Source organism: Polyodon spathula, chromosome 23, assembly GCF_017654505.1.
Source record: "Polyodon spathula isolate WHYD16114869_AA chromosome 23, ASM1765450v1, whole genome shotgun sequence".
Classification (NCBI taxonomy): domain Eukaryota; kingdom Metazoa; phylum Chordata; class Actinopteri; order Acipenseriformes; family Polyodontidae; genus Polyodon; species Polyodon spathula.
In genome coordinates, this window is record NC_054556.1 from 27,507,647 (window position 1) to 27,528,096 (window position 20,450).

The 20,450-nt window shown below is 42.6% G+C and overlaps 1 protein-coding gene across 2 annotated transcripts; it reads left to right on the forward strand.

The window, feature by feature from the left end:
* Positions 1 to 7,367: 7,367 nt before the first annotated feature.
* Positions 7,368 to 19,643, forward strand: LOC121298102 (syndecan-4-like). Of its 2 annotated transcripts, none has more exons than XM_041224912.1 (5): positions 7,368 to 7,649; positions 16,253 to 16,439; positions 16,804 to 16,865; positions 17,005 to 17,200; positions 17,547 to 19,643. In XM_041224912.1, the coding sequence occupies exons 1-5, from the start codon at positions 7,590 to 7,592 to the stop codon at positions 17,705 to 17,707; spliced, it is 666 nt and encodes a 221-aa protein (XP_041080846.1). In that variant the 5' UTR covers positions 7,368 to 7,589; the 3' UTR covers positions 17,708 to 19,643. The 2 variants fall into 2 exon arrangements, with proteins under 2 accessions (XP_041080846.1, XP_041080847.1); XM_041224913.1 differs by having other exon boundaries at positions 16,256 to 16,439.
* The last annotated feature ends 807 nt before the right edge of the window (positions 19,644 to 20,450 follow it).

Sequence of the window (20,450 nt, forward strand, 5' to 3'; positions counted from 1 at the left end):
GAGACTCCATGCAGCTGAACAATTACCAAGGCAATTAGCAGCTCGGGTTCCTTTCTTTTCTATCACTACGAGATTAATATATTCCTGGGGCAGCGCTTGTTTTTCTTTGGGATTGGGTTTCGTGGGTTTAAAGAGACAGTGGTTCTTTTAAAGCTCTGAGATGCGGAAAATACCAAAGTGTGAAGGAAGCATCACAAACACGACGCTCGCTAACGTAAGAGCCTGTCAAGAGTACATCCTTGCAGACGTGCTAATTATGCTTAATGGAGCGCTGTGGCGGGACAGCCAGTCGTTCTGGGTATGCTCTTGTGTTGCTTGTTTGTCAGATCCGTTTTCCCACTGATGGTATTTTTCAATTACACAGCAGTCATCCTGAGTTCAGGCTGAGTCTAGGGCTGGCTTGTTTTCTCAGAGGAGAAACAGCACTGTGTCAGATACAATGAGGACTCACTGTGAAGGCGAATGGAAATGAATACCTCCAGCGCCTCGCTATTCCAATAGGGCAGCACACAGGTCCTCATATGATGCAGTACGTCAGTGCAAAGGGCTGTCAGCTTGTAACGTCTCACACCATTGTAATACCATACCAAGGCTTCTGCATGAAGCAAACAAAGAAACAAGCATTCAAACAAGCAATGAAACGAACACGCAAACAAACAATGAAACAAACGCACAAAAGACAAACAGACACGAATATTGGACATATGCAGGAGAGGATTGATTTCATTTCTTTATTATTATTATTATTATTATTATTATTATTATTATTATTATTATTATTATTATATTTTACTAGGAATACATCCTCCTTAAAGGTGATTTAGCAATTAAAGAAACAAGAAACAGAAACACTATGCTGCCGAGTGGCAACGGGGCTAGAAACTTTTAACAAGAAACATGTGCGGTCAATGAATTCCCTGGGAAGGGTTTGCTGCTGGGTGTGCCTGCATGTTTTGAGAGCAAATCCCCAGGCTTGCTCCAGCGCTCCCCCGGGGCTTTGCTTTCATTTACTATTGAAACTAATAACCAGCAGGTACCTGCAGCCCCCTGCAAGTGTACAACCACGACTGACCGGCTGGATTTATGAGGTACCCGTAGACATTATATTATGAAGCTGCACAGTCGCAAGGTACACTTCTGCTTGGGTATGTGCTGACGTAAAACATTCAAAGCAAATCCAAAGCGACTGATGAAGCCTAATGAAGTGATGAGGTATTCCCACTGGAGAGGCCCCTACTGGAGCACGGCTGGATTTATGGACTGTGGCTTGCTGGGTTGAGGCTGTTTAACACTCGTTGCCTGATATAGCTGCCGCTGAACTGACAGGTTCGCTTTTATTGCATTCAGTGAAATCAATGCAAATAACGAGCAGAGGGTTGAAGGTTAGAGGGTCAGGTGAAGGATGACGTGCAGAAGAAGGGGTGCTTTACAAACGCACCCCGAGATAGAGTCTGAGAGAGATGTACTCCAAATCGTCTTGAGCGAGAAAAAGAAAGCCTGGGGGTTTGTCGCCACCTTGTGGAGAAAACGGTCATTTCAGCTTGCCCTGTTCTACCAGGAGATCGTCCGATCTGCGCAATAGAAGCGTGTAGAGGGGTACCAGTTTGGCTTCTAGAAATGATAAAGAGGCAAACAGATTTTGGCTGGGGGGGGGGGGGGGGGGGGGGGGGGGGGGGGGGGGGGGGGGGGGGGGGGGGGGGGGGGGGGGGGGGGTTATGTCACTATTGCGATTGACATCTTTGTGTTAACGAACTGGAATGTAAACCAAGTCCAATTTACTGCCATCAACCAAAGAAAGCGAAGCAGTTAAAAATGACAAGGATTTGTAGATAATGCCTTCCGAGGTCTGAGGATACACGAAGCCTATTTCGATACATAAACAGAACCGGAGACTAGAATTCCTGGAAACACCAGCAAACAAGAGCAGCGGAGTAACCAGCCTAGCGGTGGAAGAGATAAAGATATGCAAATAGGACGAATGGTCTTGGAAATACAACCTACGCATTATTTCTGCAAAAGCAGGAAGAGCGATATAAATGGAGCGCAGTATTAAGCCTTTACCACCAGAGGGTATTGTTTGGCAAAATATATAATCCTTTAAATGTAAACCTTAAAGTCATTATCAGACTGCCAGATTGCTATTCAGTGCGCCAATAGGAAGATGTCAGTTATAATCTGTGTATAACGACGACACAAGCTGCCCAGTGTTATTAGGCACACAATGCAAACCACAGTAGAAGTGTTTGTTTCACACTGGCCCGCTCGTCACACCTGGGGATCGATACACATTGGCTTTCAGTAAAAATGTTTACCCTTCAAAGTGTGTCTCAACTTCATGTAAATCGCATTACATTTTAATCTGATTAGACCTGGGCTACAAAGAGGGGACAGGGGCTATGAAGCCCTGTGTGTGTGTGTGTGTGTGTGTGCGTGTGTGTTACAGTACATCTGCAAGCATTTGCACTTAAAGCATATACTACTCTGAAAGAGCTTTTGAAGTTGAAATATAAAAACATGATGGATTTATACCTGTGATATTGATATATTCATTTTTATATTGCGTACACATTTACTCAAAGTCCACTCTACCAAGTTTGGAAAATCACTCCTCAGTTGTTTTATCTGTATAACCACTAGATGTTAGTGTTCCAGCTCTCTGGTTGAGAGTGGTTGGAACCTCGAGGAGGGCTGTGTTGTATCGACAATGCAACCCCATTTATTACTGGCTATTTATACATCGTCTTTTCTTCCCATCGCACAGGCTGTGGCTGCTGTTTACTGCCTGTGTAAATGAAGACGAGTCTGCACCCGACCCCTGGAATTCAATCAGTAGGTGGGAATATGTCACGCTCAGATTTATTTACCAATGCGGAAAAACAGTCTACAGTACCGGTAAAAAAACTTACATGGACTAATACAATCACGGTCAGAAATAAGAGTGCAATGCAGTATAAAGCAGGGTAAAGCTTTACAAGTCCTACTGAGTACCTGCACCCCATATCTCATTGCACAGCGCTCAACACACACTGAGTACCTGAACCCCATATCTCATTGCACAGCGCTCTACACACACTGAGTACCTGAACCCCATATCTCACTGCACAGCGCTCTACACACACTGAGTACCTGAACCCCATATCTCATTGCACAGCGCTCTACACACACTGAGTACCTGAACCCCATATCTCACTGCACAGCGCTCTACACACACTGAGTACCTGAACCCCATATCTCACTGCACAGCGCTCTACACACACCTGAGTACCTGCACCCCATATCTCACTGCACAGCGCTGTACACACACTGAGTACCTGAACCCCATATCTCATTGCACAGCGCTCTACACACACTGAGTACCTGAACCCCATATCTCATTGCACAGCGCTCTACACACACTGAGTACCTGCACCCCATATCTCATTGCACAGCGCTCTACACACACTGAGTACCTGAACCCCATATCTCATTGCACAGCGCTCTACACACACTGAGTACCTGCACCCCATATCTCATTGCACAGCGCTCTACACACACTGAGTACCTGAACCCCATATCTCATTGCACAGCGCTGTACACACACTGAGTACCTGCACCCCATATCTCACTGCACAGCGCTGTACACACACTGAGTACCTGAACCCCATATCTCATTGCACAGCGCTGTACACACACTGAGTACCTGAACCCCATATCTCACTGCACAGCGCTCTACACACACTGAGTACCTGAACCCCATATCTCACTGCACAGCGCTGTACACACACTGAGTACCTGCACCCCATATCTCATTGCACAGCGCTCTACACACACTGAGTACCTGAACCCCATATCTCATTGCACAGCGCTCTACACACACTGAGTACCTGAACCCCATATCTCATTGCACAGCGCTGTACACACACTGAGTACCTGAACCCCATATCTCATTGCACAGCGCTCTACACACACTGAGTACCTGCACCCCATATCTCATTGCACAGCGCTGTACACACACTGAGTACCTGAACCCCATATCTCATTGCACAGCGCTCTACACACACTGAGTACCTGCACCCCATATCTCATTGCACAGCGCTCTACACACACTGAGTACCTGAACCCCATATCTCATTGCACAGCGCTCTACACACACTGAGTACCTGAACCCCATATCTCATTGCACAGCGCTCAACACACACTGAGTACCTGAACCCCATATCTCATTGCACAGCGCTCTACACACACTGAGTACCTGCACCCCATATCTCATTGCACAGCGCTCTACACACACTGAGTACCTGAACCCCATATCTCATTGCACAGCGCTCTACACACACTGAGTACCTGAACCCCATATCTCATTGCACAGCGCTCAACACACACTGAGTACCTGAACCCCATATCTCACTGCACAGCGCTGTACACACACTGAGTACCTGATACCCCATATCTCATTGCACAGCGCTGTACACACACTGAGTACCTATACCCCATATCTCATTGCACAGCGCTGTACACACACTGAGTACCTGAACCCCATATCTCATTGCACAGCGCTCTACACACCCTGCTAAAAATAGTTTTAACAATAAGCACATTGCTTTTCCAATAATCGTCACAGGGGTGTGGTTACGAGTTCTGTTTTCTTGGGAAGGTTGATGCTGGAGGGACTGCCAGCAATGTGTGAGTTTCATGCCACTGCTTATTAGAACGGGAATCCGAAACCAAAGGAAAATGTTACTGCGAAATGAATGAATGATCTTAATGTGTGGCAAGGCCATTCCAAACCACTTCTACCTGGAATGCCACGGTGCCCCAGGGAGAGTCTGATGCCATGCTGCCCCAGGGAGAGTCTGATGCCATGCTGCCCCAGGGAGAGTCTGATGCCACGCTGCCCCAGGGAGAGTCTGATGCCATGCTGCCCTAGGGAGAGTCTGATGCCATGCTGCCCCAGGGAGAGACAGATGCCATGCTGCACTGAAGGTCCTGGCTGTTGCTGTTTTCACTTACTGCATCTTGTTGCTCAAGCACTCTGTTTTACCATCGTTGCTGTTTATAGAGCGTTTCATTAGGCTCTTGCTTTAAGGTTACCCCTGTCCTGAGAAATGCAAACCTGATCAAAGATGACTTTTGCCCGACTTCTGGGTATGATTAAAGAATATTAAACTGAGTCATGGAAAGCTGCTTCGTAAGAACAGAAATACATCTTGTTTTTTTAGTTCCTTATTAAAAGGCATCTACATTCAGAAGATCAGAGTCCTACATAATTAATATAGTATGGCTTTAAATGATTGCTTTTTACAGTCCCCTATGAGAACATCCCCTATGAGAACATTGCAGAGCTGATTGCTCTCTCCCGGCCCATGGCTGAGGATGTGATCATGTCTGGCGGGCAACTCCCTGTCTCTTTGGGTGTTGTTTGCTGCTCTGCTCCACACCTCACACTGCATTTACACACAATCCACAGGCCAATAGCTGCTTGCTGCTTAGAGGGGCTCGTCCTTTGATTCCAGACCCATTTGATCCTCCTCACTTGATTGAGGCTGTTGATTAGTTTGCACTTGATAGATCTCAACCATACTATTTAAACGTGACAGCCATTGTTGATTGGAGTTTTTTTGATATACATGTACTATTATTATATGTGATACAATTATACAGTGTTACACCCACTTCACCGCCTGTAAACAACAAGCAGACAAACGACAAGGCCAGAGAGCTGTACAGCTCATAACTGACGTCTCCATTTCAACATCCTGCAGATCTGGGGATTCAAACATTGCGCAACTCTGACTTCAGCTGAGTGCTGTTTATGTTGTGATGTGGACCTATTTCAACAGGGGGCACTGCTGTGAGCCCAGCGAGATTTGAACCCGGGTGAAAAGCGAAAGGAAATTAATGAAAAATACAGCTATGTGAGTGTGATCCAGTATCCCTGTGGCTGGGACACAGTGGACATAAACTTTACAGACATCATGGGGATTTACCATTTCCATGTGTAATCGAAGTGGGGCTCTCCCACATTAAAAAAACAAACAGCCTGCTTCCCTTTCCCAGCCACTACAACATGCCATGTGTTATCATGAACACCCTGATTGCAAGGAGCCAGTGAGTGATGCTGACATCAGGCTCAGTGTGAGCTGTGGCTTAATTAGAAAAGGAGTCACCCAGAGCTTTCCCCGAATCAGGAAAAATGTCTGTGTGCGTGCATGCGTGAGTGTGTCTGTGTACGTGTGTGTGTGTGTCTCTGTGTGGTGGTTATGTTTCAATGAGCTTCAAGGTTTGTTCTGCCTAATAAAATTATACTGCTGGCAACAAGAACCTACACTAACATATAATACCCAGGGCATCACTCTCAAACACTGAAACTCAATTAAATAAATCTGTTGACATTTTTATTTCTGTTTTTCTTCCTCATATTATTGAATCCATTATTTAAAAAAAAAAAAAAAAAAAAAAAAAAAAAACCAAAAAAAAACAAACAAAAAAAAACAAGACAAAACACAACACGTTATTAATAACAGTATTGTAAACATATACTAGTTTATTTCTGTTTTACCAGTAGCCTAGTACACTGTTAAAACCGTAAAAGCTCGAAACAGTGAAGTTAGACAGATCGATTACAAGTGAAACACGACAGGTAATGGAATATTAAACGTGTAGAAAGCGTGCGGCGACACCTCGGTGACATTCGGGCTCCGCGTCATCGTTTCCACTCTCCCCTCGGGACGAGACTCGGCTTGCACAGAACGCTGCTTTCCCGAACGTGACGTCATTATAGTTTTCCCTTGGAATTTTTTTTTTTTTTTTTATGTTTTACCTCTGGCACAAAAACTTTTTTTTTTTTTTTTTTTTTTACACGGATTTAAATATTTACAACCGGTGCTAGACACGAAACGGAAAGACACGAACAATTGTTTGTTTTTGTGTACTTCGTTTTTGATAAAAAAACAAACATATTCAACATGGGAATGTTATTAGCAAGGTGAACCAAACACCATACGCAATGATTGTGGTCTAATGTTAACTATACTCGTTTGCTATTGTCAGTTTTTATAACTGATCCATGCTTTATATTATATCTTTATCAATATGAAGCTGATGGTACAGGCTACAAAACATTAAAAACCCGTTCTCAATTTTTAAAGAAACCTCGAAATCTGTTAACTGAAGCCAGGGTCTCGTAATAGAAACAGCTGTGGTTTTTTTTTTTTTTTTTTTTTTTTTTTTTAATCGAGATGGTTACTTCGTGTCGTGTGGAAAATGACCACTGGAATTGGAAACAGAAACACCGCATTGAGAAAGCTGGCGTTTCCTTTCACAGCGTGCGCTGGTTGGCCCGTCTAGGAGGAGGCGGAGTGTATAAAACAAGAAAGAGGGCTTGTGTGCTCCCAATAATCCATTGAAGAGCAAGCAAGCAGGGAAGACGCAGGGAATATAATAACTGATTCGAAAAGAAAACAAAAAAAAACCTCGGAAATAAAGCGCAGTATAGACAAACACACATCAGACCGCCTTTAATACTTTAATATTTTTGTTTGTTTAAAAATAAGTCAAAGGCAATATCTATTTTTATTTATTTTTTGCTGATTACAGAACATTGTTGGAAAATGCAAAAACTCTGTGCACTTCTCGTCTTATTTTTCCTAGCATCTGTTTACACTGAATCGGTAAGTACAGTGTGTGTGTGTGTGTGTGTGTGTGTGTGTGTGTGTGTATGTATGTATATATATATATATATATATATATATATATATATATATATATATATATATATATATTACAGTGAATTCGTCTCAAGCTGTGCTCAGGCTTCTCAAAGGCGGTCCTCTTGGTTAAAGTGGAAATCGCGACAGTCTGTAACAGAAGAAAACACGATAGTTGCAAGTTGTATACGACAAATTGAAATGCTCCGGTACTGGAATGTGTATCTAAACTAACATGCGTTCGCGATTTTTTTTTTTTTTTAGATTGTTTGTGTTTGTTTTGTTTTAATTCTTAAGTTTGATCGCATGTATTCAGGACTAGTTAAACAAACATGTTGATTTGTCCCAGCAGCGATAACTCTGATAATCCACAACAAAACATAGCGTTAATACTTCACTGTAAACACACAAAACCTTCCACACACAACTGCGGACCGCCGGCTTTCAAGTTTTCTAGATGTATGCGTCTGTTTGTTTGTTTGTTTTTTTTTGTTTTTGTTTTTTTAATTTTTATTTTTGTCTTGAAGATCGTTACATTTGTAAACACTAACGCATTTTAGTCAAGTTGAATGTTTTATAAAGATTGATTGCAACACCATACTGGGTAGGGAAAAATAGGGAGGGAGCGGGACTAGCATGTCACATTCATGATCAGAAACGTGCTCTGAGAATGAAGCTGTTTCATTAGAGTCCGGTCTTGCATCTTTAAATATATGAACAAGGATACGTTATAGAAGGTGTGTATTTGTTAGCGGGTTGAGGGGCACATTGAGAGAAGGATCATTGAATTAACATGCATACTTTATGCTGTGACGCGTTTGTGATGTAATGCAAGGCAGTGGTTGCCATATTTGGAAATCCTGACTTTTTAACATCTTCTGAGAAACTTGGACATTCCTGATAATCCCATATTTTTTTCCTTTTTGGACTCTGAAATAGCATTTTTGGATTACATTTCAAAGTCAAGAAAAGATGATGGGCATTTTCTTCTCTTGGTGAAGGCAATAGAATTACATTCTCATAGTTCTGCCATGTGATGCTAGTGCCATAACAGTCTGAACCACAGGCTATATTGCGGCCTGAGAAGAGTCCTACCTCAGTAAACTGGGTTTAGATGGCTAATCGGAGAGAGTGGTGAGCGCGTCACAGTTGGGGCATCGTTATTTAGGAGTGTTTGGGAGAGGATCCTGGTGGCTTGTGGCTGGCTCTGCCCGGGGACGAAAGCAATGAATCTGCAGCTTTCATTATGCACTTGGGATAGGTGTGCTGTCCAGAATGGGTTCAGAGCCTAATCTGCTATTGAATGTGAGGCCTGGTCTGATTTCAGAATAGATCTAGCACTGTGTGATTGTCCCTGTGCTTGATCGCAACACAAGGACTAAGAACATGAAGTTTTGCTTCTGAAGAATAGCTGTTATGTGTTTACTGTATTATGACAGTATTCCACTGGAGTTTTTCCAGGGTTTATTTTAGACGATGTTATTCCCTTTCTGATGGATCTGAAAGGCGGTTGTCGCATAAAAAGCAGGGTTTTGGTTTGGATTCACTGAAATTCAAGGAAATGTTTTGCCAGGAATAGTCTGTGGAATCCCCCAGAACCATGCAGAGACTCTTCTCCTTCCCTTTTCTTTCTTTCTAAATTCCATTTCTGTGGAATTTGACCTTTGCCGACCTCTATCAGACCCCTTTAGGGATTTCACACACTTGAATGGATGTAAATGGTAGAAGTGTTTCTTTCTCTCCTTTCTTTCATTTTTGCCCCTCCATTTTGATTATTTATTTATTTTTTGTCAATGAGGTGGTCGATTTGCCTATCTTGTATACAGGAACGGCCTCTCTCAAACATTTGAATAATCAGTTTGACTTTTGTGTTCGCCCCCTTGCAGTAACCCCCCTGAACCCCAGGTAGCTGTGTCTTAAACATCGGATGCAATGCAAGACCGTTCCCCCCGATCAGCTCTCCTCCTCGTTGTTGTTGTTAACTTTTTTTTGAAGTTTTCCTCTCTTGTTCTTGTCTCGTACAAATCATTCTCGGTGTGTTTTTAATATAAAGTCGTAAAGGGGAAATCCCCCCCCCCTCTGTTCACTCCCTCTCTGACCTTCAAGATGTTGCCTGTTGCTATCGGTAGGCACTGTTATTTCACATGTCCCAGTGGAATGCGGGCCTTTGAGATTGACACTTGAAATCCTTTGCTTGTGTGTGTGTTGTCTGGGCAGAGTTCAATGCCAGTGAAAGGCTGCAGGGAGAACATGAGAAATACTTTTCACCAGGGTGTAATGAAGGTTGCAGCATTGCTGTCCACTGGGTATAAAAATCCCATTTACAGCAGGAATGCTAGCACTGGGGGCTTTTTTTTTTGCGGTGGCTTAAAAGCGATTTTGAAAAGGTTGAAGGCGATTCACCAGGAAACAAACCAGGCAGAATAAACTGTGATCATACCGGAAATGAGTAGGGACCAGGACTGCCCTTGCCATCACTTATGTAGGATCTAGTGTATTTTCTGAGGAAGGCTTTGTGTTCAATTATCTCCTGATTTTATTTATTTTTAAATGCTGTTTAGTTTTCCAATGAGGAGGATTTGCCTCGGGAGGTTTTGTTCCAGAAATGTTCTTTTTCAGAACACAAGAAAAAAGCCAGGAATGTTCTAGTAGAGCCTACTGTGGGGAGAAGGATGCACTGCAGTATTAACACCACTAAGTTAATCACGTCTTGAACACTGCGAGGGAACAGAGTAACCGTCTAGAGATCAACAGTGAAGTCTTCCAGAGATTAAGACTTGTACACTGAAAACCCAGAGCTGCCTTTTAAATTCACTGTGGCAGGCTTGATGTGCTTTGGCTCTGTTTATGGTTTTAAAACCTTTTTCTGTTTTGTGAGAAACTTTGGGAGGGCTAGATTCTCAATTCTATCTCCTCCAAATTTGTCACTTTTTTTTAAGCTAAATTTATTCTTACTGGAAGGAGAAAGAACCATTTCCAACTCAAACATGTGCAAGAAGCAGCCTGTGACTCTTTACCAGCCTCTGAATGAAACTGTTGGTCTTTCTGCTTCAGGAACTTGTGTGAAATGACGATTTAGAGTGAAGACTTTCATGTTCAAGAAAGTGGTCCATGACTCTTAAACACTCCTTACTGCTGCATTTAGAAGAACTGAAAGAATTTGAAAGCATTCCAAGACAAACGGTTTGACTGGAAGTCTGTTTCAAAGCCTAGAAAATGAAAGCTCTGTTTTCAGAGGATCCTGGAGTTGTGTTCCTACCCAGTCCTTGGAGTTGTATTCATCTATCACCCAGGCGTAGCCAATGCAGAGGACCAGGCCCAGGGAAGGAGATACTTACGCCAGTGTTCTGGGTCAGATGCCCCCAGGAAAGCATGTCCCTTCCCCATAGCATTAGAGAAGGGCTCTTTGTAAAGTGGTATCCATGCTCCACAGACTCCCTGAAATCAACACCTTCAGTTGTTCCTATATGGGGTCAACCCTGAGTTCTCCTCCAGGACCCTTTCTGCTGCTGCTTCAGGTCCCGAGTAAGCAGCCCTTCATTGCCATGCAACAGGATTGGGGCTCTGTGGCTGGGTACCATGTCTTGCATGGAGTTTGAGGCATTCCTCTTGTCTTCATGTTGCACATCAGCTCGTCTCCACAGTATGAAATCAGAGCTCTACAAGAGGAGCGGTCCTCTTTTCTAGGTAAAGCAAATAGTCCCAAAGGCTTGATGACATATTTTGACAAACATATTGCAATAATTGTAGGAAGGTATTCAATTGATCAAACGTCTCGCCAAAGTTTCTTGTACTACTGCCTTTTATCTATATATATATATCTATCTCTGAATAGTCCTCTGTGAAAAGGCTAGAACAAGCGAAACGAGTAGACTACCCTGTAAATAACCCAATGACGGCCAGGCAACTCTGAGATCCCATGCAGAGAGTCTGGAAAGCAGAGGCTGCATTCACTACAGAGCTGAACAGTTTATCCTCTGAAGATACAATGTGTGTGCTAACTCCAGTTGGTTCCGGTGCCAGCAGGGGAGGGAGCAGCTGATGCAATTAAGTTTGACCAGGAAGGACCGCAACGTGCTTCCACAGCACAGTACAACCCGTTCGCTGCGTTCGGCTCCATTCCTGATAGAGTATATAACTAAATGGGGTTTTATAATCCTGGTATCAACCTGGAGTGCAGGATTTGTGGTGGTTGCTACGTATTTGTTTCTGCTTGGTGAAAATTTAAATGCTTAACCATTTAAGCCTTGAATAATGCAGTAAACCATTTTTATTCCCTTCAGTAAAATGAGTGCTTCTAACCAGAGCTGTAAATACTAGAAGTGATGGGATGAGAGTCGAGGGCCATTATCCTCAGATGGCAGATGGGAGGGATTTGCATGTTGGGATGGGGTCCCTGTGGTGTTTTGTAAGACTTGTTTGGAGGGTGTGGTGCACAGAATCCCTCAAGCTTTTTAGCAGCTCTGTTGATTTATTATCTGGTAAGACAGTTTGGGATTAATGGTTAATGACTGGAAGTGTGATTGCCAGACACTGTAGAGGAGAGCATGCTAAGCATGTGTGCTCCCTTGCTTGAGAGGAGGCAGCACGCATACATTGCGATGTTGCAGCAGACAGAGCCAACCCCAGACAGATGGAGGTTGAGGCTCTGTGGAAGTGAACACCCCACTGTTTTGTCTGGTATAAACAAGCTGCTTGGTTTGTGTTCGTTGAATAGGACCCTCTTGAAGTTTGTGTGTCCAGTTCCTAAAGTCTTAGTCTGGGTTTTTTTTTTTTTTGAGGATGCCTTTAACAACTTCCCCAAATGTACTTTGCATTTCAATTCCAGTTGCTATTCCTACTTCTTGACATTTAAACAAAGACGTATAGTCTGATTTACATCTCAAAAGGCTTACAATGGTGGAAGTGTGTGCCCCGGGTGGCCCCTGAACAAAAAGCATCTGCCGTCCAGCTCAACAGTAACTTGGCAGCACTTCTGTTACAAGCCTGCTACTCGTTTACTCTCCAGTACTGCAAACATGTGCCTGTTTTTGATTCTTTGCAGTGTCATTAGAATCAAATGGGTTATCAGAAATGGTTAAATGGCTTGGGCCGCTGCAGCTGAATTAATAAGAATCAAGGAAACGGGGAAGTACAGGGCAGGCGAGTGAACTCGCGCATGTAAATCCCCGCGGTCGCGGACTTTTTACAAGATAAACCACAGCCGTCGCTGGAGGAGGAATAGATACAGGCTGACTGTCATGTTTCAAATTGCATGTGTGAAGCGACTCCCACACAGGATATATGGTATTGCAGACTAAGAGCAAAAGAACAGAGATGTCTTTCTCTCAGAAAACCCCCAATTTACAAAGATATCTCCTTCAGTGACTAATGCATGTATAAATGTCACACTTCTATTTTTTTTTTTTTTTTTTTTAGAATAATTATATACACACAATATATAAAATCTTCAAAGTTTTGGCAGGGCAACTTCAAGCAAAGTGCTTTTAAAACTTGAAAAAACTGAAAGAAAAAAAATGCTCCAGTTTAATTTTTTCGAAGTTGCTGAACTTGAGGTGGACTGTGTGTAACAGCGGTCCTGAATGCCTTTTGTGCGGTGAGCTCAGGGCAGGAATGCAGTCTGCTCAGATTCGCCCTGCACTGTACCACAGGCAGTCTGAGGAGAGCACTGGGAAGCAGCTTTAACCCTTCATGGACTGCACTGTCACAACAGTGCAGCGGTCTTCCAAACTGAATCAATTTCACGCTCTTTGGGGAGGTGTGGCTGGGGGCGTTTTGCTGAAATGATCTGATCCAAAGCCTGTCTCTCCATGCAGCTTGTGCGCAGACTTTAAGGATAGACCACTAAAGCAAGAGCAAGTCAAATACATGTCTATGTCAAGACTATTCAAATACGTGTGTGTGTGTTTTGAAAGGAGGTAGAACTGCGGTGTTAAATTACTTCTCTCAGGACGTGAAAGGCTTTTGTCTGAAACGTCCTGAATTGTATTTAATTTTAAGCATTTTAAACTTGTGTACATCCCCAAACAACTTGGATTGTGTTTCCGTGCACTCTTTGAATGTCCTGCAGTAAGTTGGTTGAAGTTCTATCAGAATGAGTAGGCGTTTTGGGGAAGTTCCCAGATGTGCAGGGAGTCTGTATTGAAACATGGTGTGCCTCAGGAATGTACATCCTTTTTTTTTTTTTTTTTTTTAACTTTTGAGCACTGAATTTGACACCTGCTTAGTTGATAATTGTACAGTGACCTTTCTGTTTCAGACTGAAGGAGCACTTGGACCCTTTTCACAAGATTAAAACGCTCTGTTAAAAAGCGCTCAATTAAGGGCCAGTAATCTTCATTAAAAATGCAGCACTCCTTCCATGCGCTCTGATGATAGGAGTCTGTCCAATGTGATTTTTTTTTTTTTTTTTTTTGTTTTGTTTTGCTTTTAGTTGTTTCTCTAATTGACTCTGATAAATGCTTTGCCCACAAGTTTGTTTCCCTGTAAAAGGATTGAGTTTTGCATGTTGGTGCGTCACAGCAGATCTGTGACTCCCACTGCTTGTCTAGGCAGGTGTTTAGGAATGGAGCAAGCCTTGAGTAAACCAGGAGCCTCTGTCAGCGAATAGAGTGAAACAAGAGTTTAAACGAGGGATTTTCAAAGAAACAAAACAAGGAGGGGTTTGAGAACAGTTTTAATCCAGCCCATGTTGGCATCCCCATTGGGTGTGCCCTCTATAGCCAGTTGCTGGATGCCTTCACATGGAAGATGGGTGGCATAGCTTTGGTCTTTTAATTTTTTTATTTATTTATTGATCACTGTTCTTGGATTATAGTTGGTATTTTAAAGCCAAGTTGTTTTGAAGCTGGGCTGGTTTATTTATATTTTTAGTGGTAAATTGTATAACAAGTTCTAATCTGACACGCTGCGGAAGATCTTTGACCTGAAACCTTTCGAACGGGCTCGATTTCACAGACTTCCTTCCTCCTGTGATAATTGATGTCAGAGAGGAGGCCAGTAAATCCCTTCCAGCATGCCTTTGCTCAGACGGGCCTCTCTCTTTATATCCACTCTTTCAACACTGCAGCCCTGTATACAGGACTAGGACAGAGAGCTCCATCTAACTGCAGCGCGCCCCCAGCAGGAAAGGAAAGAGCACTCCACTCCACAGCAGAGCAGTAAACTAATCCACACGTCCTCTTTCAATGAAGGACGCTGAAGCCGTTGAACTCTCTGTCTCCGGATGGTAATCTGTCTGGAAAGTTGCTTCATGTGAAGAGTTACTACAGACCCAGTTTGTCGTCTTCTGATCAGTTCAACCAGCATGTTGTTCAGTGCAAGCAGGTTGCTAGCCGAACGGGGATGCGATTTGTAAAGCAAGTGGCAGAGGTGTGTTGTAACTTCTGCTGCATCGTCTTAATCGTTCGTGTTGGGTCAGTCGATGTAGTGTAATGGGCGCTTTGCTCCTTAAGGGGAGAGGGGCAGGTATTTCCAAAACCGAAGCCAGGGGCCGTTCAAGTGTGCAGTTGACCGCTTGTCTCTCTAAACAATCCGGTGATCCTTTTGAATCCTCTCGAATACCGGGACCCAAACAGGTTCTGGTCAAGTGTACCTTTTGGATTTTTCTTTGAGAACAATATGTCTTTGTCTCTGGTTTAATCTCCTTGTTCACAGGCTTGCTGATAAAACACACTAAGCATGTTAATGTGATCACGGGAGGAGGTTCAGCGACCAGGGACTTGGCAGGCAGGGTGTCTGTGTTGTGTTTACACTCTGTCTGAAATGAACATGACAAATATGTGGAAGGAATATCGCTTTAAAGGATTTTGGCCTCTCCCGACAGTGAAGAAACACAGCAGTGGCTGTCTAATCTGGCCCATAAAGGCAATACTTAAACGCTGACTGTTTAAATGGGGCCTAAGAACTCCTAAGCTCGCCACCTGTATTCATACTAGAGAAAGTGTCTGGTGTACACACACTGTAGTGTTATAAGATTTGAAAAAACAGTCTATTGTGTGTTTTGAATCCTGTATCCCATATCTTTTGAAATTTGTAGATCTCAATTTTTTTTCTTATGTTTTCATATGTCAACCACAAACCTGTCCCTTCCCACATCCTCTGTGCATTAGGAAGTCTTCCCCTTCCAATCGCACATACTGGCATGCCTTCTACTAACCTGAAACCTTCATTACTGCCTGGCCTGGAGAGCATAGTGTTCTGTTTCCTGAGCCTGTTATTGCTGGGTAACAGATGTGAGAGTTAAAGGTTACCCTGATGACTTCCTGTCCCTGCCTGACCTGCAGTGACCTCTCCTTTCCTTTTAGGATTAGAGAGCATGACATTAACTGGCTTCTGTGGATTTAAGAAGCTTGTTCCCACAGCCCAATGTGGTAACGCTCTCACGAGGACAAGAATAGCTTGCTCTTGTAGTCTCCCTGCATTTACAAATGCGACGAGCACACAATCGCTCCAATGGATCATGCCATTCTACCTCTTTGTGTTTGAGAGGGTGACGTGATACACTTTAGTGAAATCTGAAAGGTCTCTAAACTTCTCTATTTTCTTTTCTGTTTGTTTCTGATCAGCAGGTGAGGGAGACAGAAACATGGGTCCCTTCTGAACAGAAATCAGATGACGACTTCGAGGTCGTCTCGGGTGACTCTCCCAACAGCTCTGACTTCGACTTCATGAACCAGGACGAGCTCGACACTTACGATGACGAGGATGATGAAGACGGTGAGGACTACGATGGCTCTGGTTCCGGCGATAAAGGTAAACCGACGTGCACCTGAATGTAAATCTTTTCTACATCTTTATTTCTATGTGCAAAACTCGAATTGCCGTTTATGTCTGTATGCTGAAGAATGCAGTATCGCTCGTCTCCTTGTAGCATCAGACATCGCTGCAGGCATTTCCCTGGATTCTTTGATCCCACCCCCTTCTTTAACGTATTGCTTTGTGCCCAATAAATAACAGCTTGGTGGCGGCAAAGGCACCAGCCAGACAATTTCCTTTAGGCCACTTGTGATTAGTGTGTTCTTGCCAGGCTGGTGGTTTTGCTTTGTCTCACTTTTGACCAAACATCATTCGGAGAGTTTGTGAAGCTCTCCTCCTAACTTGTTTGTTTCTCCTATAGATGATGATGAAGTTGTAATTGAGAATCCCAAAGACTCCAATGATGTGGTTTCAAAGTCTCAGGTGAGTTCACGAGTGAACTAAGGCGTGTTGAAGAGAACCTTTTTAAAAGACCATAGCTCTTGAATGGTCCTTTTGTTTTTATTGTATGCGTGTCCAACTTTTTTTTTTTTTTTTTTTTTTGTGTGTGTGTTTTGAGCAGCCGGACCTTAACAGCAACAGAATCCCCGAAGACAAGAGGACTGTCGGCAAGAAGAACGAGGTGGATGAGAAGGAGCTGGTCTCCCAGAACGAGGTGGGAGTGAGGAGCAAGGTGCCCAGCGACGAGGTCAACGGCAACGTGCTCATGGCAAGCACTTCAAACGAGAGTGTGTTTGAAAGAAAAGAGGTCTTAGCAGGTAATTGCTGTCCTTCTCTTTTAATGCAGCATCTTTAATTTTTTTATTTTATATAAATAAGTGTGAGGTGGCTTCTGAAATGGCAAACGGCTATGGGCAAGCAATGTTATATGCACTAAAATCCAATTCATTGTACATACTGTAAAGGTGCAACTACTTCATTAGCAAAGCACTGTAAATCGTCATGTGCACAAATGTAAGGAATTGTGTTCTAAGTTCCAGACAATTACCCAAATGGATTTGGTTTTTAAAATCCATCTGGCCCTGATCCTCAAAACATCTGCCATTGAATTGTTTTTCTATTGCTCAGGAAATGTAAGCGTTTCCCTTCTGTCTCCTTTTGCAGCTGTGATCGCCGGGGGTGTCGTTTTCCTGGTCTTCACCATCCTCCTCATCCTCGTCGTTGTCCTCCTCATCCATCGCATGAAGAAGAAGGATGAAGGGAGCTACGAGCTCGCCAAAAAGCCCATCTACACGAAAGCCCCCACAGCCGAGATCTACGCATAGAGCCCTCTACGGACTTCATAACAATGGGGCCTCCAGCTCCCGGGAAAGACTTTCTCTGCTACTTATATGCTGAAGCAACAAATTTCAGACTTGGTCGTGCTTAAAACAATTAAAATAGATTGCAGGAGATGAAACAACTACAACAAAAGAGAACCAACAACCTTCAGTAGAATTTTCAAACAGAAGTGACCTAAAGAGGGGTGTCGTCATTGGGGCTGTTGCTACTGTAGCCACTTGGGGGTGGGGGTGGGGGTGGGGTGATGTTTTAAAGAATGCCCAGAGGTGAGGTTTTAAGTCTTGGATCACTCGTTTTTAGGCCCTTTTTTGATTTTTCAGCAACTTTGTCTTGACACTAATATGATGCAAAAGAACTCTCATGAAATTGTTGAGAGTTAGCCCTGATAGACCAAATAAAAGACCCAGCTCTGGTGCTGTTACACTGTGCGACTAGTGTTTTGTTTCTTGAAGGAAATGGACCCCCATTCCACGAGGCTACTCTGAGCAGGGTCTCCACAGACCGTGTATACCAAATGCTTAAACTTAAGAAAAGCCAAATATATATATATATATATTTAAGTCCAAAATGTTCCATATGTTTTGGCTGCATATTTCACAGCTGCTTAGAATTGGATTTGTTGTAGGCCTCTTCTGGGAGTGCTCATGTGCTTCTGTATTTTATTAAAAATGCCGTGCTGTAGACTTTTTTTTTTTTTTTAGGTTTGTAGAAATTTCCTAAATAAAATTATTGTTTTGTATTAATTTAACTGTTCAAAATTATTGTATTGTTTTTCAGTATGGGGAGTATTGCCTTACACCCCCTCTCTAAGTTGTTGTATATGTGTTAAATTTTATATACTCGGGTAGACTTTTTTTTTTTTTTCCCCCATGTGTTCAGAAATAGTTTTATAACAGTTTTTATATTGTAAAAGTTTCTTTCATTTTAACTGTTACTGTAAGCAGTATATTTTGTAGAAGGAAAAAATATAACTTCAGGGCTTTATTATTGTTATTAATATTATTGTTTTGTATTTAATTTTCGCTTTTAAGTGACCCGTGTGCCATGCACATGGCAAACATGCTGCTCTTTCAAACCGGACATGAAACACTATTCTGTAGCAATGTGACTCAAAGTGAACCTTGCATTCAGTCAGAATGCAGGGTTTTGCATTATTGTTTTGGGAGGTGAAGGGTTAACCCCAGGAGCCTGCTGCATGTTACTGACTCCTGTTAAACTAACAGCACTGATCTGCTGCCGTTCAATCTGCTTCTTAAATTATAACGTGTTTGTCATCCTGGTACTAAAGTAACGCTGAGATTTCAACATTATATATTAAAGATTTTATATATTTTTTGGGCAGGGATTTTTAGACTGGTTATTCGTATTAACTATGGCCGTAATGCGATAGAATCGTACTACTTTTTTTTTTTTTTTAAGCTGTTCATTTCCACAGGTTGTTGCCTAAAAAAGATTAAGTGAGTCTATTTAAGTCTGTGTTGGTTGTTTCATCTAATGGACAGCCTTGTTTGGCATTGCTAACTGTACTGCTAAGAGATTGAGTTATCCTTCTCCCTTATTTACAAGCACAATACAGGAGTGGAAACTATTTATTTTCTGTTCTCTCCCATATACTAGCCCTGCTAACTGCAGCTAAAGCACATCTCTGATGCACGTTGCGAAATTTAAATCCTTTCAAATGAACAAAGAAAGGGGCTTTTATACCCGATAGACCAAATCATGAAGCTAAATGCTATTTCTATTGCACATACCTGTCAATAAAGCTATATATTTTGGTACAGAAGAACGTGGTGTTTGTTGTGGGATACATGTGCATGTAAATACTGTCCAGAGTCTTGCCCTCTGATTTTTTTTTCCTCTTCTGTACATACTGTAATCATATTTCATTTCTGATGTTTTATTAAAGGTCAGTTTACTCTGCTTCTGTTTTGTGTGTTGGATTTTTTTTTTTTTTTTTTTTGTGCATTGAGGGTATATCAAGCCCATTCTTGGAACTGAGACACCTGGGCTCCTATTCTGTTTGGTTTTCTTGTTCAATTGAATTCTGAATCTACATGCAATAAACTGTCTATAACTGGATTCTGTGTTATACTAATAAAACCTCTTTGATTTTTCAGTACACTTTCCCTTCAGATACAGTTACAATAATGGATATATATATATATATATATATATATATATATATATATATATATATATATATATATATATATATATATATATATTATTTGTATGTATTACACCTGCTCCAGGGTTGAGGAAATCTACCATGAAATCCTCCTTTTTCCTCCCCACAAATAACCTGGAGAAAACCACTAATCAGCAACTGTTCTCCCAGAGTGCTCACTCTCTCCTTATTCACTGCTGCAACATCGGGGACCTCTCGCAGGAAATCTGCCTTCTGAAAAATGTCTCGGGGGATATGCAAAGACAGAAGATAATGCTGGCGTGAGGACAGATTTCAAGGGTAAGACTGTACAGAATGGGTGTTCACAAGCTCTGTACAGCCAGGCTTGCTTTGCTGTGTAAATGGATCACTCGTTCTGAATTATAGCTGCTGCTGACATGAGCGCCGATCTGCTCTTAAGTGACTCGTGTGGAATGTTGCAAAGTTTGTTTAGTTTGATAACTCAGTGGGCAGTGCACATGTCCTCGCGCAGGGCAGGGTATGGACTGTGCCAGAGAGACTGACCTCAGCTGCATTGTCCCAACAGCACTGCAGTTGAA

Coding starts and splice junctions, on each gene's coding strand:
- LOC121298102 (XM_041224912.1), top strand. CDS start 7,590: ATGCAAAAACTCTGTGCACTTCTCGTCTTATTTTTCCTAGCATCTGTT. Junction 16,440..16,803: donor CTCTGGTTCCGGCGATAAAG/GTAAACCGACGT, acceptor TTTCTCCTATAG/ATGATGATGAAGTTGTAATT. Junction 17,201..17,546: donor AAGAAAAGAGGTCTTAGCAG/GTAATTGCTGTC, acceptor CTCCTTTTGCAG/CTGTGATCGCCGGGGGTGTC.